This window comes from Orcinus orca, chromosome 10 (assembly GCF_937001465.1).
Source record: "Orcinus orca chromosome 10, mOrcOrc1.1, whole genome shotgun sequence".
Lineage (NCBI taxonomy): Eukaryota > Metazoa > Chordata > Mammalia > Artiodactyla > Delphinidae > Orcinus > Orcinus orca.
The window spans coordinates 86,170,655-86,195,941 of NC_064568.1; the positions used below are offsets into that span (position 1 = coordinate 86,170,655).

A 25,287-nucleotide genomic window follows, 5' to 3' on the forward strand; every position below is an offset into this window, starting at 1 on the left:
GAAGCCATTGCAATTTTTAAAAATAAACCCAATTTCTGAATTACATATATGTCCACATGTATCTCATATTGCATGTTGACATAAAGCCCCTCTTCTGTAGTGAAACATCAAATCAAAATAAAATGTTTTATATAACAATATTAATAATAATAGCTATCATTTAATAGCATTTCCAATGTGCCAGGCACATGTATTCATTCACTGAATTCTCTCAGTGACCCCAAGGTAATTACTATTATCATCTGTACTTTATAGATGAGAGAACTGAGGTTCAGCGAAATTAGTAAAGACAGAGTACAGTTTTAAATCTGGGCCGCCTGGTATCAGTCTGGGCTGTAGCTATGGATGTAAATATACAAAGACCCCAGATTCAGAGTTCCTATAACTGCCGGTTAGTAGCATGTTCCAGAAGCCTGAGTTCTCGCACAGAACTGAGCTGGATTATGGTTGCTGGATCACTTGGCTTAGTCACTCAGTACTCAGATGGTCCATGCAATTTTCAGGTCGAGAGTCTTAGTTGATATCAAGGCATTAATGAGACACTTCAGGACTTTATTGTAATCACTGAGAAGCTTTTTCACATCATCCAGCCAAAAGGCTCATTAGTCCCGCTAAGTAAGCAGTGTGCCTGTGCTGAGAGGTACCCTATCACAGGGAAACAGACACTTTTCCACTGAGTAGACAATGTGTCCTGATAAGTGATGTGTGTCAGTGGCAAGCCTTCCCCTTCCTCATGCAAACAACTGTCCTTCGCAATGCCTCCGATCTGAAAACCCCACAAAAGGGGAGGGAAATAGAGAAAAAGCAAACTTGGGAGAAAAAAGGAGTCATTCCTTCCCTTTTAGAAGGATTATTGTCTAATCCATACCCACATGTAAAGTGTCCCTTGTTCAATTTTGTCTTAATTACTGAATGTAGGAAAACAAGATCATTGTTAATTCATGCAGTTTAATTTATGCATAGGAGAATTATACAGGATAATTACCTGCAGTTGAAGGAAATGAATAGTGTCAGAGCTGGTTAATCCATGCATGGTTCACCGTTCTGTCCCTCTCTCAGAAAAGACTTAAAGCGGTAACCAGTGTGCGTGATGTGCAAAATTGCATTGGTTTGTTAAAAAGAAGTAGTTTTTCTTTTTCTTTTTTTTTTTTGCGGTACGCAGGCCTCTCACCACTGCGGCCTCTCCCGTTGCAGAGCACAGGCTCCGGACGCGCAAGCTCAGTGGCCATGGCTCACGGGCCCAGCCGCTCCGCGGCACGTGGGATCCTCCCGGACCAGGGCACGAACCCGCGTCCCCTGCATCGGCAGGCGGACTCTCAACCACTGCGCCACCAGGGAAGCCCTTAACTCCTGTTTGATCTTTTCCAGAAGTGCCCATTTTTCAAATCAGTGCAAGAGAAATTATCTTCATGGGCCCTATGTTAGCCTGAGTAAAATTTCTTTTATGGGAATAATTCAATGGGAATGATGATTATTTCATTTATCAAGATTTATGGGGGATTTATAATAATGATTGGTAGTTTCCTCATTGTCTGGAACCTCTGGGATCCAGTGGCTTCCAAAAACTAAAACTGAAACAAACAGCTGCAACAAATTATGGGACGATGAGTGGACACAGATGGAAATATCCTTGTGATTTTTGTCAAGCAATAGATAGCTGTTAAAGCCTCTTGGAATTCATCTATGGTAATTGGGAGAAGAACAAGACTTGGTTAAAGTTTATTAAAAAAATTATTCTCCATAACTTTTCAAACATTTTAGACAGTTTACAATAATACACAATTAAAAAAGAGAATAAGTATCAAAAGAAGGAGCTCAGAAAGTCAGTATTCTAACTTTAAAAAATTAATGTTTATGCTACAATTAAGCAGCAAGTTTTGCTCTGAGCTTCGTTGTAGCCAGACCAAAACAGATACATACTCGGTTATCACTGAAGTTACTGCTATCAGGAAGATGGACATGCAAAATACAGCAGTTCCTCGGAGGGCCAATTACCCCAGCAATGAATTATAAAAGAAATGTCTTATGTGGGAACTGACACAGAGGAGGTTAATTTGAGCTCGTTAAACCAGAGCATTGCAGTGAAGTTCAAAAGTCGACACTTTGCACGTCGACCTTCACTCTTATTTTCTTATCCCTCCATCAGGTTCTCCTAAAGATCCAAAAGGAGCAATCAAAGGAAACTTCATGAAGAGAAAAAGAAATAGGTATAGTTGGCCTTCAATTGCTCTGTTTTGGACAAAAAAAAGAGAGATTCAACTTTTCTAAGGCAAAGTTACATGCCATAATCAGGTTTTTGTCTTCAGGCAAGGTTACCAGAAGGAGTTGAGGGTGACTCCTCCCTGCCTACATGTTCTCACAGGGGAGCCCGGCTCAGACAATTGAGTTGCAACTTCATGATAATCTTATTGCAGTGCCGGAATTCAGCACTTGAGATCTTAGGTTTCAGCGAGACCAACCTGATTAGCAAAATGAAGAGCATAAAAACATAAAACTTTCATTGCTTAGGTGAGGCCATTTGTCTTTATATCCTTGACCTTGATGTTGATGATGATGGTGGTGGTGGTCGCAGGCATCTGTTTTACTGAGTGTATACTCTGTGCCTGGCGTTACACTTTACAGGCTCGATGTCCCTTAATCCTCACAATAACTTAACGATGTCAATATTATGAGCCCCATTTTAGAGAAGAGGAAACTGAGCAGAGGTCATTGTTCCAAAGAGGAAATTCACACCAATTGTGTGACTGCAGACTGATGGTCTAACCACACACCACACAACTTGAGGTGTCTGTGTGTGCACGTGTGTGTTTAAGCTTCCGGATCCTGCTGCTCCCTTGCTCTTACTTGCTGCTCCTCTCTGTTGTGTACAAAGACGCTGACTGTAGCAATCTCTAAGATTCTGTCTAACTTAAGACCCTCTATTAATTAGAGCTGTGATGGCATGACATTACCTCTGAGCTGACTCTCAGGAAATACGTAACATATATACACACGTGTTAAGTTGAAGTGTATTCTCATTCACTAAGACAAATGCTCCCACTTAAACCATTTTCCTTGACTCTGGAAGTGCTAACAGAAACATAACTGATACATTTGATACTGCCCTTCCCTGCTGAGAATATTAATTGTGGCACACAGCGTGGTCTGAAATCCAGCTCTGGAAGGCGGCAGGAGGGTAGGGGGTGCAGTGGCTGGCTGTGTCCAGCCACCTGTCCATACTGTTGCCCCCTTTTTCTCTTTACCCTGAATACCCCAAGCCGAACAGTTGGAGGGCATCTGCTCTTGGGGCTGGAACACCCACACTGCTGACTCGGAAACAATAAACCCATCCTGCCAAATGGTATATTTTTGGTACAGAGAAAAATTTGTCCCTCCTAGGGATCAAAATACATTCTTACGTGAATGCATGTCATTTTTTTTAAGACATTGCCCAGTTCACATTCCACATTCTGCTCATCCCACTGGATTGTACTCAGCACCCACATTTAATGTTCTCTGTCCTTTCAATTCCAAAGTCTTGGGATGAGGTTTGAGAAACACACAGTGTGAATGACACCCTTCAAAAAAGAAAATGTTCGGAGCAGCTGGTTGTCTGGAGGGCGTCCACTGAAAAGCTCACAAATCATACCGTAGAAAATCAACTCTTAAAAATGCCTGCTTGGTGGTAAAATATCCTAGGATCTTGTGCCATATTTAATGCCAACTGCATTTTTTTATTTAGGAAGAATCAACTATTTTTTTGCCCCCTCTGCAGATATTATAGAGTCTCTCCAATTGAACCCTAGCTCAGCTAATTCGACTTTCAAGACACCTGAGAATGCACAGTACTATAAATGAGATCCTAGGTAAATTATAAAGCTCAGGAAATCAACCTCCTTTGAAAGATTTCTCGTCTGGGAGATGCACAGGAAGTCTCCATCCAGACCTCATTAAACTGGAGACAACTTGATAATACATCCTCATCGTTGTAACGATAAGAATAGCGAATGCTATTCACTGTTCTAAGCACTTTAATTCAGTAACCTATTTAATTTTCACAGCAAACTATGAGTTTGGTTCTTTTCCCAATTTTACAGATGAGGCAATTAAGGTCTGGAGAGGTTAAGCAGCCCATCAAGGCTATACAATATAAAGTGCTACTGCCGGGCCACAAACCCAGGCAGGGTGAATTCTTTGGTCTCAGCAGCTCTGAGACGCAAGGCTCATTTGCTTTGTCAGCACACAATTGGAAAACAGAAGATTAGAGGACCATGAGTTCCAGTCCTGATAGGCAGTTACTTTTGAGTCTTTACAACAGTGGAAAAGTTTTTTATTTTAAATCCTAGGCTTCTCAGAGCCATTCCTTTTTGCCACTAAATAAGAGAGACAATTTTGTCCTGTGTTTCTGGTAAAGACCACAATGGCTTTTTCAAATATTTCTTGTAGTGGAGTTGGAATCAAGTGACTAAAGAACATTAATCGTGACTCAATTTTTTACATATTGAAAGAATGGAAGGCAGATGTGATCAAGATTATGGTATACTGTGTGCGCAGAGAAAAATTAAACCCTGGGAAGATTGTTTTAAGTATCTCTGGCAAGGCTACACCCCAGATCAATTAAAACAAAATCTCTGGGGATGAGATCTCTGGGGATGAGGCTCAGACAATCACTTTTTTTTTTTTTTTTTTTTGCGGTACACGGGCCTCTTACTGTTGTGGCCTCTCCCGTTGCGGGGGACAGGCTCCGGACGTGCAGGCTCAGCGGCCATGGCTCACGGGCCCAGCCGCTCTGCGGCATGTGGGATCTTCCCGGACCAGGGCACGAACCCGTGTCCCCTGCATCGGCAGGCGGACTCTCAACCACTGCGCCACCAGGGAAGCCCAACAATCACATTTTTAAAAAGCTCTCCAGGAACTTCTAATACGCAGCCAGGTTTGAGACTCTCTAAATTATATTAGGCTCTTTCTAGATGTTATTGATAGTTATATCAATAGGAAGGTGCAGAGGCTGAGATATAGGTTAAATATTTATTTTAATGTGGTAAATATCTTCAAATAAACCCAATAATTCAGTTCTGGGTTTAGTCAAAACTGAACTTTCTGGATTTAGCCACAAGAGTTTAAGGTACAAGGCATTACTCCTGAATAGCAAGGATTACCCATTTATTTTTGTTGAATCTAAAATGCTGTTATTATTGTTATACTATGTTATACTATGTTACAATGAGCATCTCATTGTGGGGAAAGGTTATGGAATAAGAAAATAAAAAGCAAGGAGAGTGACAGTGAGACAAAGATCAATTGTTCCTGAACCCTCCGAGCACCTGATCAGACCTGATTAATGACGTCTTCGGGGCCACAGGGCATTCTGAGTACTGGTGACCCTCCACTCCAATTGAAGGAAAGTCACATTAAGAAGCAGGCAAAGAAGGGAATTCCCTGGCGGTCCAGTGGTTAGGACTCTGCGCTCTCACTGCCAAGGGTGTGGGTTCAGTCCCTGGTCGGGAAACTAAGATCCTGCAAGCCACGCAGCGCGGCCAAATTTTAAAAAAAAGAAAAGAAAAAGAAACAGGCAAATAAAACTAGAGGAGGAATTCTGCTTTCTCAGCTAAAGGAAAATAGAGATGAGTAGAAGCAAGGCCACATGTGGGTGGCAGAAACTCCAATGCTAGTTCTGGTTCTGCCAACAGCCTTGTTGGAACAGTTGTCTACAGGTCAATTTCCTTACCTAGGAATCATGGTAATTGTCCTACCTAATTTACAGGGTTGCTGTCAGGATATAGATGTCAAAACATTTGGAAAAGAGCAATCTGCGAACATGAAATGTTATTATGAGTCTCCTCATTAGGTGATACTACAGACAGCTGTGTGGCCACCAAAAGATGCACCATTCTGTTTATTTTTATTCCCCAAAGGGTCACCTGTTCCAAAGTCTTCTAAATTTAGCATGAGGTACTAAATTCTTTGGGTGCTCCATATGGTGGATAAGGCCTCTGTCAATTGGCTTGAACACCTAACTTCCCTACACAGATTATTTCATCTTTTCATTTTTGCATGAGTAATGCTCCTAAGCTCAGTGCTGCCAGTTTGTTCACAGTATGCGTTTGTTTCTCAAGTCCTGACGGCCTTAGACCCCTCTGTGCCCTTGTCCATGATGAAAGCCTCAGGATATTCCCGCGAGCTTCTTCCTACAAGCCAGAGGACAGAGGCAAAATCTGAGGCCCCCTGACCACACAGTTCCTTTCCCTGTTAATCTGCTCCATGTCTAAGAGAGATGGTCCCAGTTTGGGGGTTTCTGTGTTTACACAGATGTTGGTCTGGGAGGAATGGAAAATTAGGTGGATCTGGAAATTCTTAAAGCCAGTTAATTTGACCACCAATGTGGTCAAATGATAGGCTTCTTGTTTGCTTTCAAGTGGGATTGGGTCGACTCACCAAGGAAAAAGGCTAAACCAAATCTCCCTCTCCTTCGAGAGAAAACAGACAAATTTCCCTTCTCTATGACCTCATCTTTACCCACACCGAGATTCGAGGAGGACAGGGATTATCATGTATTGCTTTCATCCTGCATCTCCCATTCTTACCTTCACTGAGTTCTAAAGTGCTCCATAAAGCGGGTGAAAGTTAAGGATTACTGTCTCCAACACTATACTTGCTTGCTTCATGCTAGATGCGGGCCCTGACACCCATACACTATTTGGGATTGCCTTCTTATATCAGCACTGGGCCAGTAGACATCCAATAAATTAAAATGTTCAAATATGCATGTAAATAAAGAAAATGGGATAACAAATTCCTAAAAACCCATCACCGAGTAGAATGATTGTCAAGAATTTTCCACACTTGCTTCATCCATCCCTTTTGTTATTGTTGTTATTAAAGCATCTTAAAGTAAATCTAGACCGTATGTCATTTCACTCCTACAAGCTTCCATGGGCATCTCAAAAGTGTGGACATTTTCCTGCATGATCCTAATTCCATTTTGCACCTAACAAAATGAGCGATATTTCCTTAGTATCGTCTAATATCTAATCCATATTAAAATGTCCCAAGTGTCTCAAAAATGACTTTTTTCAGGCTTCCCTAGTGGCACAGTGGTTGAGAGTCTGCCTGCCGATGCAGGGGACACGGGTTCGTGCCCCGCTCCAGGAAGATTCCTCATGCCGTGGAGCGGCTGGGCCCGTGAGCCATGGCCGCTGAGCCTGTGCGTCCGGAGCCTGTGCTCTGCAACGGGAGAGGCCACAGCAGTGAGAGGCCCGCGTACCACAAAAAAAAAAAAAAAAAAAAAAAAAAAAGACTTTTTTCATTAGGTTTGTCATCATGATTAAAACAGGGTCCACACATTGCATCAAGATGGTATGTCTTTTGAGTCTCTTGTCCTTTCTCCTCCCTTTTTTCCCATGAATAAATGATTTGATGAGTAGGAGTCTGAAGCCCTGAGAAGATCTGTCCAGAGAAAGCCTGTTACCTGCTTTATTTCTCCCAGGCTGACCAGAGAATCACTCGCTGTCACTCTACTTTTCATAACTTCGCCCAGGCTGACCAGATGGGTGGGGTGGTGGAGACAGTGGCTAAGGACGCAAGAAAATGGATAAAAACCACTTTCTCACTAGTGAACCAGAGACAAAATTTAAAACACAGAGCCAAAAGAAAGCCAAGCATTTCAGAGTGAGATTTGAGTCCCAGAAGATAGAAAGTATCCCTTCAAACAATTCTACTGTGACCCAGAGGATGGAGTGAATTCACAGGGAATGGCCTAGAACAGGGTTGAAACTGGTGAGAGTCAGGTGATGGAGTGGTGTGGTAGGGGAGACAGGTTGTCTTGGGAAAAGTCTTCCAACCCCTCTTTTTCCTGCTTTATAAAAATGGATCTGACTCCCCTCTAGGTAGATTGGCTAAGGGCATGAATGGGCAAAGGGTCACAGACAGCTAAGAGCAGAAGTTAATTTGCTAGCTGAGTGGGAGCTTGGTGTGATTTTAGGAGTTATGTGGGCATCTGAGAGGGGAAGCATCCTGACAGTGCCTTTGGGCTCAGAATCCAAGTAATATGGCATTTCACATGTGTACAAATAAGCCCGTAATGTATTCTTTTGTCTTTGCTGTTGGGAATTTGCCATATGTTGATGGGTCCAGTGTGGGATCCATACACATTTGTTCTTTCTTTGCACTAAATTGTACTTTAAGCTAAGGATTAAATGGACTTTTTGCTTCATTCCTGTTTCTACAGCTTCAAATTCTCTGGACAGAGCAAGGGATAGTAAGAAATTATTTTACGCCCTTGGTGTACCATAAAAAGGAACATAATTCTGCTTTGTTGATAATCTAGGTATTTGCACATCGCTATACCTAACTGCTTTGCATTCTGGTTATAAATTATTTGATTTTGGCAAACAAAAATAACTCAGCAGATGTTGTTAATATGACCACCTTCTTGGTATGCAGCAGCAAGGACCAGTAATGAAACCACTATCCCTATTATAGCAGTTTAATTTGCTAAAATTACCATTCAGAGAACACGTGTACAGGCCCCTGGGAAACCACTCAGCTTTGAAACTGCTGGCATGTGATGGCACGTTCATACACAGCCTTATTCTATTCGAACCACAGAGTAACTTTCTGACACTGAGTTTTTCTGAAATGTTATCGTTTGCATCCTCCTTTTTTTATCACCTCTACTTCGTTTGGTAATAATTCACGTGACTTCAGACAGAACGCCACAGGTCTAAGGAGACCAAGGTAAAATTATCAGAGAAATTTACTTGAAGGCAGAGAGAATTAACAAGACAGATAAATGTCCCCCTATTAGTACATAATGATTGGAAAGTGCCAGCCTTCAACTAGCTCATTTCCTTAATAAAAACATTTTTTTATTTGTATGTTGCTTAAAAAACAATAACAAAAAATTAGTGCTCACTTCGGCAACACATATACTAAAATTGGAACAAGACTGAGAAGATTAGCGCGGCCCCTGTGCAAGGATCACATGCAAATTTGTGAAGCGTTCTGTATTTTTCTATTATACATAAAATAGATAAGCAATAAAGATTTACTGTATAACACAGGGAACTATACTCAATATCTTGTAATAACATAACGGAAAATAATCTGAAAAAAATATGTATAATTGAATCACGTTGCTGTACACCTGAAACGAACACAAGATTTTAATAAATCAACTATACTTCAGTTGAAAAACTTACAACATAAGATTTAACAAACATTTTTGTGCTTTTATCAGACTGTAGTGCAAACACAACAGGTCATTGCTTCATGTAGCAGATTCACTCCAATACCACTATCCCGTTATCGATTTTTAAAATTAATTTTTATTGGCGTATGGTTACATCGTTGTGTTAGCCTCCACTGCACAACTGAATGAATCAGCCATACACATACAGATATCCCCTCCCTTTTGGACTCCCTCCTATTTAGGTTGCCACAGTGCATTAGGTAGAGTTCCCTGTGCTATACGGTGTGTTCCCATCAGTTGTCTATTTTATACATAGTACCAATAATGTATATGTGTCAATCCCAGGCTCCCAATATCGATTATTAATTTTCATAATCAGTCTGCGTTATGAGAAGTCTTTCTATAAAGTTACACTTACATAAGTGAATCATTCCAGTAGCTAACAATAAGCACCCGAAGGTGATCGGCACACGCCGTCATTTACAGACTTCTAAAAACTGCGTGACGCAGGCTGTAATCAAGAGAATCAGAACAGAGACTGTGAATAATAATGCATATCTTCCCACATAAATCCTTTCATCTTCCCTCCTCTGGATGAGCCCTCACTTCTTCTTCTGTTTCTTTTAGTAGAAAAAGCCAAGTTAAGGAGCTCCAGGGGCCAAAGCTGAGAAGGCATCCAGGTGTTCTAACCCTGCGTCCCTTGGCCCCTTTAAAACCCCTACGAGCTGCACTGTATACCCTCATATATTATATTCAAGTCTATAATAAGATGCCTGAATGCTAAGCGTTTGAAGTGCTGCTTTTAAAAGTGTTGTCATAACAACAGGAATAAAATGACAAGTGTAACTTGACTTTGAAAAGACTGCCTTAGTTTTAAGCCCATTGCTTTACCTAAGCAAGGGCTTAACTGTAACCTCCTAGTGCAAACAAAGGCTGTGATCAAATGACATTACCATAATTGAGTCTGTATCTTTAGCTATATTTGCCATCACATAAAATTGTCAGTCCTCCATCAATTCAATTTAATTGCTCGGATGGCCAGAAATAAATTAATTGACCATAAGAAGAATCTATTTGTTTGATTATGTAGGCCATATCTGAAAAGCTTTAGGATAATTTCTTCTCCTTTCTCTGAGATGAACTGTACCATGTAGCTTAATTATAAGGTTCAATTCCATTTTCTACCTGACTCTCATGCCCGCAGATGAATACCAGTGTTGGTCACCCATGCTGGGCAAGGTACATGGTGCCTGATTATGCTTCCCAGCACACTGTTGGGTACATCCTTCCAGGACCTAAGGATTTTTTTTCTCTTTAAGATGTCCAAAGTTGTAGCTCCATTCTAGTGAAAATGATTAAAACTATGAGCTTATAAAAATGGTAATTTCAGTAAAGTCAAATAACAATAGAAGATGTCAGTGTCATTTTGTTGCTGTTTTGAAGTAAAGAAGCCACAATCACCATTAGCTAGAAATGAGTTGCCAAGCTCTAGGGTAAACAGGCTACATGCAAGAAAAGCCTGAAGGAGTCGATAACACCAGGCATGGGACCATTTTCTTCTATGTTGGAGTGTTGTTTTTGAATCTGATGATCAAATAATGAGGATTTGTGGTGGGTGTATGTTTTTCTCAGCAGGACCAGCCAAGCTGTCTATGAGGACCACGTTTCCAAGAAATTTTCCCTTTTGATGTACATGGTTTTGAATAGGTTTAAAAAAAAATTAGGTAATAAGTGCAAAATGCATTTTCCTTCAAACCAGGAAACAGTTGGTCTTGTTTTGATGTCTAGTTTGCACCAAATGAGGGTCTCCGAGTGTTCTAGACTTTGCATTTTAAAATGAGTTATAACATTAGTCAAAATCCATTTAACCCCTCTTGACATTTAAGCGAGTTTTATGTCCTGAGTCATTTCTCTTCTAATTATCGTGAGGCCAGCTGCTTCCCCCTGCATTTATTTGATCCACCAGAATGGAAGAAGAAATAGAGTTTTCATTTTCCTCAGGCTGAAATGGTGTCAGTTATCGAGAAGTTCCTACAACTGACTGTCCCAGTGAGTAGATGTGCAATTAACGTTTCTTCTTTACTCTTCAAATGGTTCAGCCAGACCCTTAAAATAGCTTCACAGTTCTCTGCTGTCATTGCTTAGAGGGGGAATAAAAGAGGAAGAAAGAGGAGAGCAGTCATGTCAAATTACTTTATTTCTGTATATCTCTTCACCTGTAAAGTATGTATGCTTTTATAATTAGTGCATTCTATTTGATGGATAAAAGCCAGATATAGCTTCAAAGGGCACATTCTAGTTAGTAGAAAAGACCATTACTCCACACTAAGATTTTTACATATGTTTTCTCATTTTCTCCTTGCAATAACATTGGTGACTTAGGTCTTATTGTACTCACTTTATTGACAAGAAAAATTGGAGCTCAGAGAGAACTTGGGTGAACCCTGGGGTTAGCCTGGCTCCAGAGACAATGCTTTTCTATTCTACCCTGTAGTGAGCATGAAAGAAGTTGGTACAGACAGGTGGTACCTACACTCAAGAAGTTTGTAGCTTATTAAAGAGACGAAACATTCAGGGAGATAATTATAATACACTGAGCCCCTGAGTATGTTAATTCCCATTAATAATTGGAAGTTTTGTCAGAAATAGAGTTACAGATGTAGAAAACAAACTTATAGTTACCAAGAGGGAAAGGGGGGAGGGATGAATTGGGAGATTGGGATTGACATGTAAACACTACTATATATAAAATAGATAACTAATAAGAACCTACTGTATAGCGCAGGGAACTCTATTCAATACTCTGTAATGACCTGTATGGGAAAAGAATCTAAAAAAGAGTGGATATATGTATGTGTATAACTGATTCACTTTGTCGTATAGCAGAAACTAACACAGCATTGTAAATCAACTATACTACAATAAAAATTTATTTTAAAAGATCAAAAAATAAAATAAAATAAAAACCAAGCTTTGAAAACAAAAAATAGATAAAATAGAAGTGCAACAACAAAAAATAGTTGGATGTTTTGTGGTTCACAAGGCAAGATCCCTCTGGTTGAGCTGGTTGATCTGCTCAGAAAATGCTTCAAGAAACAGTTGGCTTTTGCATCAAATGATAGTCATGGATCAAACCCATTGAATAAAATAAGGATCCATGAATCCATGCTGACAGTCCTGAAAATAAATAAAAACAAATAAATAAAAGGATTCAAGAAAGCTCTTACAGTAGAAAACAATGAGTTCAAAGAGTACCATTTTGCCACCATCATCATAATAATTGATTTGGGCAAAAATTATCAATGGATGCTAAAACTTCTGGGTTAAAGAAACAAGATATTTGCATAGCCCCAAAGTACCTCCTTACTAACCACTTACCAGTTGCAAAGGCAAAAATAGAAACTTTCCAGGAGAGAAACTGTCCAGCAACACCTGAACCAAGTAATCAAAGTTAACATCACTAGTAATAGGACCAAGTGATTCCTCGTGCCTTCGAATGCAATACCTTCAGAAGGACGGCAATATCACTTATGTGATGTCACTCCCCAAAATGCATAGCCTAAGCCTAATTATGAGACAACATCAGACAGACCCAAACTAAGGAACGTTCTATAGAACACCTGGTCTGTACTCTGTGAAAATGTCCAAGTCACAAAAGACAAAGAAAGGACAAGGAACCATCACAGATTAAAGGAGACTAAAGGCACATTTCAAGACAGGCAGCGCATGATCCTGGATTGGCTCCTAGCATGGGGGTGGGGGTGGAGGGACAGTATACCAAACATCATTGGGACCATTTGTAAAATCTGAATAATGTCTGTACATTAGATAATAGTATTGTATTGATGTTAAATTTCCTGATGTTGATAATTGTACTGCAATTATGTAAGTGACGACCATGTCTTTAGGATATACACATGGACGCATCGTATCTGCAGATTGCTCAACGGGGAGGAGCAAATATATATATGAATATGTATATGCAAGTTGCTCTCAAATGATTCAGGAAGTAGTAATGGGTATGTGTGTATGGGGGGAGACGACAGAGTAAAACGTGACAGATTTCAGCAAATGGTGAATCTGGATGAAAGTTGTATGAGAGCTTTTTGTTCTTTTCTTGTAACTTTTCTGTAAGCTTCCAATTATTTCAAAAAAACAAAAACAAAAACGTAATTGGTTTTTGAACTGGGCTTCCAAAGTACCCATGGTTTTAGTTTTTATCAGTCAGTATTTAAAGTAGTTCTGCTTTTTAATTATCTAAAAATTGCTATGTTCACAAAGATGCTAGTTTCCGGCTTCCCTTGATTTCACCTGTTCAGATCACATCCATTCTTCCGGATGTAGCCAGCGTTTTATCTTCTCTATGAACCTTCCTGGCTGTACCTGTCTCATTTATCTGCCTCTCCATTGAGAGAACTCTATTATTTTAAATTTTATTAAGCACTTACCATACACCAGCTATTGAGTATACTAACTCATTTGCACCTCAAAAATTCTCTGAAGTGTTAGTCCTTTTATATAAATGAGGAAACTGGGATTCAGAGAGGTTAAGTAACCTGCATAAGTTCAAACAGCTGTAAACTGTAGCCCCCAAATGGAGCCCAGATTTGTCTGACTTGGGAGTCCACATTCTAATCATCTCAGCTCTACTGCTTTCCTTGGAGCACTGAGAAATAGACATCACTTAAAATTTCACTGTGTGTTATTTCCTACATATTTCTTACATCAGACATGATCTCCTAACTTCTTTATGTACAGTCATATTCTCTTCTCCCATTAAATTATTAAAACTGTTTATAGCAGAGATCAGTCTTTGGTTCTCTTTAGATCTTGGGCAACATATAGCATCCTGCCAGTGATGAGCCGATAATATGTACTTAATAATTGTGTCGATTGAGGTGTCTTAGAAAATGTGGAAAGAAAACCATTGATATCAGTTTCCAGAGATTCTGAAAATGCGTTCCTTTTCTTCCACGTTAGTTGAACCTCAGTCTTCGTTATTGCAATCTTTGTATTTCTCAAGCACCTTACTTTTTATAAAGCACTTCCTCATTTTCTGTATGTTTTTAAGCAGAAGTCTTACCGTCTGTAGGGCTGGTGAGAAGTCAGGTTAGAAGATGTCCAAGTAACCTCACGATTGTAAGATCGAATGATGCTTTGATCTCAGTTGAACCTTACAATGCTTGTCTATTAAAATGGGGAGGAATTACTACTCTCGTTCTCTAGATACCAAATTTGAGCTTCAGCAAGTTTAGTATGTGCCCAAGAGGCCGGTAAGAACACCTGAGCTTGGGTCTTCCATCTCTCACTGAGGAGTGAGTCTATGTTGCTCTGTAAGTTTTTTCATGCGTTCACATCACTTGTCTCAGTCAATCAATGTAATATCTCATGCATGTATTTATTGTTTGGTTAGCAAACAAAGCTGACAACTGAGAGGCAAATATTAGCCTTGCCTTGATTTATTTTAAGGCAGTACACTCCAAAAAAAAAAAAGCCCGTGACTTAAATATATCCACTTTTTTTAAGATTAGTCAACTGTTCTGTAATAGGTACCTTGCATCCATATAATAAGCAGACGCCTATTTTTAGAATTCATCTTAAATAATCATTTAGCATAGCAGGCTATCTACATCTGCCCCACGTGCCTCTTTCAGACAACTGAATTATACTTCTGCCCTTGACCAAGATGTGGAGGTGCATAAACAGGACAGCACGGTTAGGAGAGGAGAGCGGAGGCACGCAAAGCAGGCAGGAAGAAATGACTCAGAAAGTGCAGTGGGGCCAGTGTGCTGCATCTTATGTGGTGCTGATGGGGAAGAGGATCAAATCACGAAAATATTCAACTCTCAGGTGGTGGCTTGTTGATCGAGCTTTTCCTTTTCAGGTCCCGATTCCTTGGCACTTCCTCTTGCAGAAGGAATGATGACATTTTCTGGAAATTGATAGTGATTTTCCGACAGCTCTATTGATGTAAAACTCATATATCACATAAAATTAATTCATCTTAAGTGTACAGTTTGAGTTTTAGTAAATGTATACAATTGTGCGACAGTCACCACAACACAGTTTTAGAACACTTCCAGCCCCACCCCCAAAAGTTCTCTCATGGTCCTTTGCCTGCTCCCATCCCTGGCACCAGGCCAACACTGGGGTTGACTGTAGAATTGTCTACTTTTGCCAGCATTGTCACTCCAGCAACCTGCCAACTGACCATTGACTTATCTCAGAGGGTTGGTCTCAGTCTAACGTGGAGATGGCGTAGCTTTGTAGCTATGCAACTGTTGATTTCTAAGTCAACATTTTCGCTCCACGACAAATGCTTTGGTGAGAACTGAGATGTCCTTACTCACTTCATTCAGAAATCACAGATGTCTGTTATATTTTCTGTCCATAGTGGGGGTCTTCCAGAATTACCTGTTTGTGTTCTATATTAGAGAATTTGGTTAAATGAAAAAAAGGAAAACACCATAAAAACCTTGCTCTTCCAGGATTAAGACAGTGATGTCAGCTGTTGTGTTGTTGTTTTTTAAATTTCATAATGTTTGATGTCCTGCAACTCCAGCATGTACAAATGCTAATCTGCTCCCCCGTCTCCCATAGAGAGGCCCGAGTGTCATACTGGCAAGGCCCACTTTGCTTTTGACCATATCTTAAAATCAGAAATAAAAGGCATATATAATATAGACTGTATGGGTTCCCTTTTATTATCCAAGGTAGCACATGGAATGTGGGGTAGACCTAAGTACCCCCTTAAAGGTGGTTGAAGAAAAAAGTTAATTTATAAACCCCTCGACGTACCTCTAAAAAAATAATATGATAGGGACTTCCCTGGTGGCGCAGTGGTTAAGAATCCGCCTGCCAATGCAGGGGACATGGGTTCAATCCCTGGTCCGGAAAGATCCCACATGCCACGGAGCAACTAAGCCCATGTGCCACAACTACTGAGCCTGTGTGCCGCAACTACTGAAGCACACACGCCTAGAGCCCGTGCTCTGCAACAAGGGAAGCCACTGCAGTGAGAAGCCCATGCACTGCAGCAAAGAGTAGCCCCTGCTCTCAACAGGTAGAGAAAGCCCATGCACAGCAACAAAGACCCAACGCAGCCAAAAATTAATTAATTTTTTAGAAAAAGAATATGATAGAAAAAGCAGGATACAAAATTTAACATGCATTGTGCTCAAAATTCTTATGTTTTATGCGGAAAGGGAAGAGTTGAAGAAAATTACATGCACCAAAATTCTGCTGGTGGTTATCGATGGGTGCTAGAAAACAATATGGTTCTTCCCTCCCCCTCCCTGCCCTGACTTCTTTCTACTTCTCTGTATTTTCCTAATACAGCAGAGTGCTTTTATGCTTGGAAAAACTAAAAATAACCTAATGATTCCTATTTGCTTTCATGAGTCTTAGTATATTTAACTCTAACGATCAATATTAACATTCCTTCTAGCTGACCGGTTGCTTTGTCCAGTTACCATATCAGTTAATCAATGCCTCTAACACTTCTACTGTGAACTCGTCAGTTTGGAGATTCATGCCCAAGAAGTGATGAAAAGAGGTTGGCCTGTCTTACCTAACCTTGGGGTTCCCCGAGAGGAATTGTTCACATTTGGGTAGAGAAGCTTGCTAACTCAGGCTAATCAAATTTACAAGAAAGTTTAAGTCAGAATACCAGTTAATAAAAATGTAATGGGAAATGGAACTGTCACCTAGACTGAACTTTCAAAGCATTTTTCTTCCATTTTTACTACTTCTACTGGTAGCACCATCAGGAGCTGCATTTTAGGGTCTGGTGCGTAGCCCTGCTGTGTGACGAATGCCCTTCATTGCCTGTCTTCCAAGCAACCCTCCAAGGTTGACTTCTATCATTCATTCGTTTATTCTTAAGAATCAGGTTATCTCTGTGTTCTCCAGGTCACTGGCTATTTCCCTGCTCCGAACTGCACTCATATTGTCCCTTTTATTTCTGATCTAAACAAGCATGAGACCTGGTGGGATGAAGGGGGACCTCTTGACCCTTGATGTTTCTTTATCTGCCTCAGCCCCCTCCCCAGACCCTGCCATCTCCAGCCACGCTCAGTGCTGTTACCAAACTGCCTGCTGATCTGATAAGCTACCTTCTAATTCAAACAAACTAGGAACTTCCGGTCAGCTGGTTGCTCATGGTACCCACCAAGGCCTGGTGTACTTGTATCACCGTGTCATATCAGAACACATGAAATCCTATACTCATTTTAATTTCAAAAGACTCCGGTATGTGTTCAGGTGGATCTTAGCACTGCATAGCCAGGGAGAAGGCAGCGGTTTTCACTGTATGAAGAGTCGAGAAGAGAAACAACTGTGACTTTCTGGCTTCTGTGCTAAGAGACTCGGCTCAGAATGGTAGGGTTTGTTCAACTCTTAGTCAAGGTGCTGGGGATTCTTTCCAGAAGGATTCCGTTCTTCCCAGGGATTGTGGGAAAGGCAGGGCATGGGTGGCCACCCGGTATAACAGCCTGGGCCTCCTGGGACAAAACAAAGTAAGGGGCAAAGCACAGCAGCTTTATCGTTTGCCTAAGATTTGAGACCTTTCTGGGATTTAATGCGCAAAAATGAATGTTAGTTCTGCTGGCGTTTTCGGAAAGACCAGGTGAGAAGTCAGTAACTTAGGGACTGGAAACATTTTTCAAAGCGCCAGGAGTTTCAAGTAGCAGCAGCCAAAGAAGGACTTGTGGTTTTTTATGTGGAATTTCGTGCTTATTAGATATGGGATTTGGTGAACCTTGACAATACGTATTGGGTATAGTGCGTCCTACCAGGAGTACAGTACCATCTCTAAAAATCCTTCAGATCAAAATAAAGAAGTTGGTACATAGCTCAGAGCTCATAATGGGAACTTCACTGGGGAATCTGAATTATTCTACTGTAATCAGAATTTATGAAACCTAATACATTATTTCTCAGAAATTATATTTCTCCTCTTCAGGACTTACACATATAAACTATATAAATATAGCCATTACCCATTAAAGCTATCTTATATGTTCTTGTATCTGAGCTTTCTCTCCTCTCCAGTCCCAACTCTAGACAACTCCAAATGTCTGCAGTTTCAAAAGAGAATTTTGCATCATATCAATCATACATAAATCCATTTCCTTTATAAAAACTCAAACAATATAGAAAAAATTAAAATGTTTCTGACTACTACTCAATCCCACCTCTTCATAGACTGTGTATACTTTCAGAACTTTTCTATTCATGTACATAATTTTATATTTTGTTCTCAACATTCCTGGTATCATACTCTATTTTGTTCTGCAATTTGTCCTCGGCTGGGCGGGTCGGGGGGGTGGATCTTTCTATGTGGGCATATTGTTTTTAACTGCTATCGTTATGCCGTAGTGTATTAACCATTCCTGTAATGATTAACATTTACATCATTTCCATTTTTCCGCTATTACATTAACTGTCGTGAACATCCCTGTATATAACTTTTTGTGAACTTGAGTATTTCTCCACAGGAGATAGCAAAGAGTAGATGTGACATATTAAAGGATAAGTATGTTTTACATTTTAAATAGTAGATACTACCTAGTTGTCTTCCAAACTTTCGGTACCACTTTATACCCCTACCAGCAGTGATACTGCAGTTCTACTTCAGTCCTTTCTTTAGGTAAAGGTTCAAAGAAGCATCTGCTACTAAAATGCAAATGACAAGAAACCAGTTTGAAGTCCTTAAAGCCTGAAAATGAGTAATGTAGCTTTAAGGGTAGTTTTGCTGGAAGAAAGCAGGTCTGTGAGATTCTAGGAAGCCAGGGAGCAGCTTGAAGACTTAGGGCTCCAAGAGGTGGGAGTGGTGTTGTCAAGAAGATGATAACAGAGTTGCAGGATAACTAGCCACTGGGGAATGGCTGAGGCCATTGGAAGAGTAGTAGCAAAGAACTGTCACCCCTGGGCTTCCCTGGTGGCGCAGTGGTTGAGAGTCCGCCTGCCGATGCAGGGGACATGGGTTCGTGCCCCGGTCCGGGAAGATCGCACATGCCGCGGAGCGGCTGGGCCCGTGAGCCATGGCCGCTGAGCCTGCAAGTCCGGAGCCTGTGCTCCGCAACGGGAGAGGCCACAATAGTGAGAGGCCCGCGTACCGCAAAAAAAAAAAAAAAGAAAAAGAAAAAAGAACTGTCACCCCTACTTCAGAGTTAGGGGTGTGGGCGGGGAGGTGCTTTGCATACTCATCCTTCAACCCACCTGCTCTCCCCTCTCCCAACCTACTCCTTTTCTCCAAGAGCCTGACCTTGTGCAGAGGCCCTCAGACTTATTTTATGACTCTCCTTAGGCAGTGAGCCAGCCTCTAGGGGAATTGATGGCAGGATAGAGATCTCAGCCTAAGCCAGCTATCAGTCGAATTCTTTTCCGATAGATAATGACCATTTCTAAGACCAGACAGGCAAAACCACTTACCTCCCTTCCTGTTCCCAGCGGCATCCATTCAACACGTAAATGTAATGAAAAGCGTCTGAGGATTTTATCCATCCCGAAGCAATTTACAAACTCAGAATCCAGGGCAAACATTTGTTTTGTTCTCAAGAAGCTTTCTTACCTATTACTGAAAAAGGGGAAGAAGGAAAATTATTTCACTATCCAGTTCTAATGTTTAATTCATTTAACGTTTAAACTTTGTAAAGAGAGGCTTATTTAAGACTTTTTAAAAGTTGGACATTTGAGAAATTGTAGCAGATGATTGTAACTGAAGTTTGAACATTTTCAACCAATTCAGCATCATCCTTTTTTTCTTTTGTAGGCTGAGCATCAGAACCATCTGGGGTCCTTTTCAAAATCCCAATACACAGGTCCATACTAGTTAAGTCAGAATGCATGGGAGTATGTGAAACTACTGATCCAGTGGATAAGAGAAAAAAATCTTTTTGGTTTAAAAGCATAATCTCTAGGAAGTACAAGACAATAGCGCAGTTAAAATAGTTCAAATACTTTAAGTCTTTTCCCTGTGACCAAAGAACGCCATGATGCAACAGACCTGTTGAACAATAATTTACAAAATGAGATACAATACTAATTAAATTTGCCACATGGAGACTTTGAGGTGGGTTTTAGATTATAAAATTATTGGGCACAGAAAGAACATGTTTTCCTGATATTGATTAAATTTTCTGGATCTTTTTCTTGATATTTATTACGTTTTCTTGATATTTACTACGTTTGCATGTGATACAAAGATAGCACAGGCGTGCTTTATGAACCTAAGAAGGTGTTTTTAACGAGAACTAGACAGACTGCTTAGTAAGCAACAAAGAACACTTAAGAGAACCTCATTAAGGATTTATGTGAATCATGGTTATTTTTGAAACTTGGGGGTGGGGGGAAGTAACCAGAAAGAGTCTTATTTGCACCACATTTTGTCCTGCCATTCGTGCACTAGATATTAATTTTATTGCACATGCATACTTCTACGTCATTACTTTTAAAATTCTAGAGAATGTTCCAAAACTTAAGCCTCCCTGTCTCCATCCCTAGCTGGACTGGGTGGGATGCCTGTCCTACCCAGATCAAAGAGCAACCTGTTGCTCATTGCAAAGCCTCTTGCCAAGTGAGTCAGCAAGAATGCATGCGTGCTTCCTCAGAGCTGCTTTCTCCCGGGGTGGGTGGGGAGGAGGGGATTTAGCAACCTGCAGCCTCATGGGGAAGGGGGCTGTTTGTTCTCTCTCTGGGGAAGTAACTCACTCAAACCCCCTCCCTTGGCTGAGTTGCTTCAAATAGCTTTGAGTAGGGCCCAGTGATGTTGGCTTTTCCATTCCATCTAGATGGACACAAGAGTGTTTTGCTGCTGTTTTTTAACTTTGCTTGCTTGCTTGCTTGTTTGCTGGGGTTTTTTTGTTTGTTTGTTTGTTTCTGGTATGCGGGCCTCTCACTGTTGTGGCCTCTCCCGTTGCGGAGCACAGGCTCCGGACGCGCAGGCTCAGCGGCCATGGCTCACGGGCCCAGCCGCTCCGCAGCATGTGGGATCTTCCCGGACCGGGGCACGAACCCGTGTCCCCTGCATCAGCAGGCGGACTCTCAACCACTGCGCCACCAGGGAAACCCTGTTTGCTGGGTTTTTAAAGGGCAACTATTGATGCTATTAGTGGCTGCCCACTTTGGAAGTCTTTAGTCTGGACCGCGGCTGTGTCCCCTTTCTCCTGCTAGCCTGTCCCCCTCTCTGGACTGAGGTTACCTGCTAAGACAATGGTATGTGCTTTGACTCTTCCTGATCTAAAGGGAATAGAATTACCTAACTGTTCTAGGGCAGTCCTTTGGGGGAACTAACCTTGGGCTTCTGTCCAGCTGAAGTTGTATTTTGACAACGTGTCTTGGTCAGTGGTGATGAGTCTTTATAAAAGGTGAACTAGCGACTGAAATAGGGTGTGTGCCTTCTGCTGTATTTTCCCCTTTACCTTTCTTGCCTCTTCTCTTGTGTTCTTATCATAACCTAGATTATCACTACTTCTGTGAGCGTTCTCTGTGCTCTTCTTTTTTATCACTGCCACAAGAGCGGCACGATCTTATCTTTCAAAATATACTTAAGGGTAGAAAAAGGGAGAACAAGTTTAAGTAAGTTCATCTCTCAAGAAACCTAGTGTTTTTAGCCTTGTGACTTCTAAGTGTAGAATTCCACCCTAAGACTGGACTGTGTTTTGAATGTCACGCAGAACCTATCTGAAACTTGACTTGGCCTATTTGTTTCCTTTTGCTGTTGCTATTGTTGTCCTAAATGGAGGGAAACATTCCAAAGTTTTTGCGTATTTTGAGGGTATGGTTGAACCTTGTTTAAAAAAAATAATCCCTGAAGGAACCCTAAAGTAACTGATAATGGTGTGTAATTTACATTTATTTACATCTTCATGTGTTTCTTCAGGTCCACCTGAGAGCTGAACCCTTCCGCTTAAAAAGAACATGTCGGAGGCAAGAAGTCTTACAAGCATCTAATGGCCTCATGACTCACCTTTCCTCATGTCACCTCCTATTACCGTTGACAAGCTTCGCGTGTCTTCGTTTGAACCTGCCTGTAATTTGCCTTAATCTTTCTGTTGTCTTATAGGACTGCCAGCCAGACTCCCAGAAATCATGTTGGTAGGATCCCAGTCCTTCTCGCCTGGAGGGCCTAATGGGATTATCAGGAGCCAGTCCTTTGCGGGGTTCAGTGGCCTTCAGGAGAGGCGATCCAGGCAAGTTGTGTGTGCTTCTCTGCTGGGACGCAGCTTGCGAGGGATGTGAGCCTTGGTGCTCTGAAGAGGGTCCGTGTGCATGTGGCCTTGTCACAACACACACCTGTGTTATTTTCATCTCTTTCATGAAAAAGATGTAATGTTCCCCAAATTTCTATCATTTAGAATTCCTCCTTCAAAGAAGATTTAGAACAAGCTAGCAATACATATGTATAGCTCTCCCCACCCCGACCCCATTTCTTTCAGCTCTGTTGATGCCTGTTGCCAGAGTGCCTCCAGATGTTTGAACCCATTTATCCTCTAACCAGTAACAGCAGATTTACCTTTATCCACACATCTGTTGATACTGAGCATTTTCTAAAAATCTTTTCCAGTCTTTTATGTCATCCCTAACGAGGTTAAATGTGCTTTCATAAGTTTACTTGTCTTTTGTATTTATTTTGGGAATAACCAGTGCATTCACATCCATTGCCTATTTTGGGGGTGGATATTTACATATTTTCTTACAGAACAATAAAGGCTTTTTATATATATCCATTGTAACACCATATATTGTAGTCTTTTTCCCCCTAATTTTTTTTTTGTTGTTTGTTTGTTTGTTTTTGCGGTACGCGGGCCTCTCACCGTTGTGGCCTCTCCCATTGCGGAGCACAGGCTCCGGACGCGCAGGCTCAGCGGCCATGGCTCACGGGCCCAACTGCTCCGTGGCATGTGGGATCTTCCTGGACCGGGGCACGAACCTGTGTCCCCCGCATCGGCAGGCGGACTCTCAACCACTGTGCCACCAGGGAAGCCCTTTCCCCCTCATTTGAATTGCTACCTTTTTTTTTTTGCCTTTTGACCTCCTTCACCCATTTCTTCTATCCTGCCCACACTCCCTGCCTCTGACAGTCACCAATATCTATGAGTTTGGTTTTTTGTTGTTTTTCTTTTAGATTCCATGTATGAGAGATTGTACAGTATTTGTCTTTGTCTGACTTACTTCACTTAAGTGTGATGCCCTCGAGGTCTTTCCATGTTGTCACAAATGGCAAGATTTCATTCTTTTTTATGGCTGAGTAATATTCCTATATATATATAATGAATATTATTCAGCCATATATATATGTATCACAATTTCTTTATGCATTCATCCATTCATTGGACATTAGCTTGTTTCCATAAATCTTGGCCTTGGTAGATAGTGCTACAATGAACATGGGGGTGCAGAAAACTTTTTGAGTTCATGTTTTCATTGTCTTTGGTTAAATACTCAGAAGTGGAATTGCCAGCTCATATGGTAGTTCTATTTTTAATTTTTTGAAGAACTTCTATACTGTCTTCCATAGGGGCTGCACCAATTTACATTCCAAGCAACAGTGCACAAAGGTTGCCTTTTCTCCACGTACCTGCCAACACATGTTATTTCTTGTCTTTTTGATAATAGCCATTCTAACAGGGGTGAGGTGATATCCCATTGTGGTTTTGATTTGCACTTCCGTGATGATTAATGCTGTTGAGCATCTTTTCACGTACCCCTCGGCCATTTGTATGTCTTCTTTGGATATGTGTCTGTTCAGATCTTCTGCCCATTTTTTAACTGGGTTGTTCGGTTTTTGCTATTGAGTTGTATGAGTTCTTTATATATTTTGGATATTAACTCCTTATCAGATATGATTTGCAAATATTTCCTCCTATTTAGCAGGTTGCCTTTTTATTTTGTTGATGGTTTCCTTTGCTTTGCAGAAGCTTTTTATTTTTTAGTTTGCTGTAGTCTTACTTGTATAATTTTGCTCTTGTTGCTTTTGCTTTCAGTATCATATTCAAAAAAATCATAGCCAAGTCCCATGTCAAGGAGTATACTACCTATGTTTTCTTTTAGGAGTTTTATGGTTTCAAGTCTTACATACAAGTCTTTAATCCATTTTGAGTTAATTTTTTTATATGGTGTAAGAGAGGGTCTAGTTTTATTCTTTTGCATGTAACTGTCCAGTTTCTCCAGCACCATTTATTGAAGAGACTGTCTTCTCCCCATTGCATATTATTGGCTCCTTTGTCGTAAATTAACTGACCATATATGAGTGGGTTTATTCCTGGGCTCTCTATTTATTGATCTATGTGTCTGTTTTTATGCCAATACCATACTGTTTTAATTACTATAGCTTCATAATAGAGTTTGAAATCACCCCGCACCCCTTTTTGAAGCACATTCCATTGTATCCAGATTTGGGAGATTATTTGTGGTATGAAGTTACGTAGTCGATAAAGACCGACTCTGCAGACTGACTCTGGGGAGCAGATGTCTTTCAGACACAAGCTTGGGAATGTTAGTCTTCAGTTTCCCTAGAATCTCCCCTCATCTAAAATAGGACTTAGAGGAACTCAAGAAAAAGAACACAGGTAGTGAAATAGGTAACATGGAATAAAGTTCATCCTCAGTTTTTCTGACATGATAAAGATCTTACATTCTTAGGGGTCTTATGTGCTTTGACCTGTATTGTCCCCTTTGGTGCACACGGTAATGGCAGAGGAAAGTAAGAATTAACCTGGAAGGTGCACAGCAGACACCTACCAGACTCAGAGGTCACGGCTTTCCACTCAATAGCTGGGTCAGTGAGTAGTCTGGCCTCTGAGCTTCCTAATCAGATCAGTAGTTTGGGTTTAAGTTACCAGGTGTCCATCTTACCACTGTAGGCTGCCTCCCTGCCACTAATAGGGATGTTGAGTTTCATATTATACCTAAACAAAGTTTACTACATAAAAATAAAGCTTAAGGGAATTCCTTGGCCGTCCAGTGGTTAGGACTCAGCGCTTTCACTGCTGGGACCCCAGTTTGCTCCCTAATCGGGGAACTAAGATGCCACGAGCCTCTCGATGCAGCCAAAAAATAAATAAGTAAACTTTTAAAAAGTCTATTCATCCAGCTGTGTGTGCTTTTCTTTACTT

The 25,287-nt window shown here is 40.9% G+C and overlaps 1 protein-coding gene and 1 non-coding gene across 9 annotated transcripts in view; both read left to right on the forward strand.

Moving 5' to 3' along the window:
• Positions 1-25,287, forward strand: part of RIPOR2 (RHO family interacting cell polarization regulator 2) — a 212,564-nt gene that overhangs the window by 131,372 nt on the left and 55,905 nt on the right. For 7 of the 8 annotated variants that reach the window (XM_033434790.2, XM_033434794.2, XM_033434793.2 and 4 more), the window contains exon 2: positions 22,236-22,362. In XM_033434790.2, the coding sequence (XP_033290681.2) occupies positions 22,236-22,362 (127 nt within the window). Of the gene's footprint in view, positions 1-1,493; positions 2,208-22,235; positions 22,363-25,287 lie in introns of those variants that run through there. The other variant, XM_012534360.3, reaches the window with a different exon arrangement.
• On the forward strand, positions 8,886-8,992 carry LOC117202707 (U6 spliceosomal RNA). The gene has a single exon (XR_004485196.1). It is a non-coding gene; the product is annotated as a U6 spliceosomal RNA (small nuclear RNA).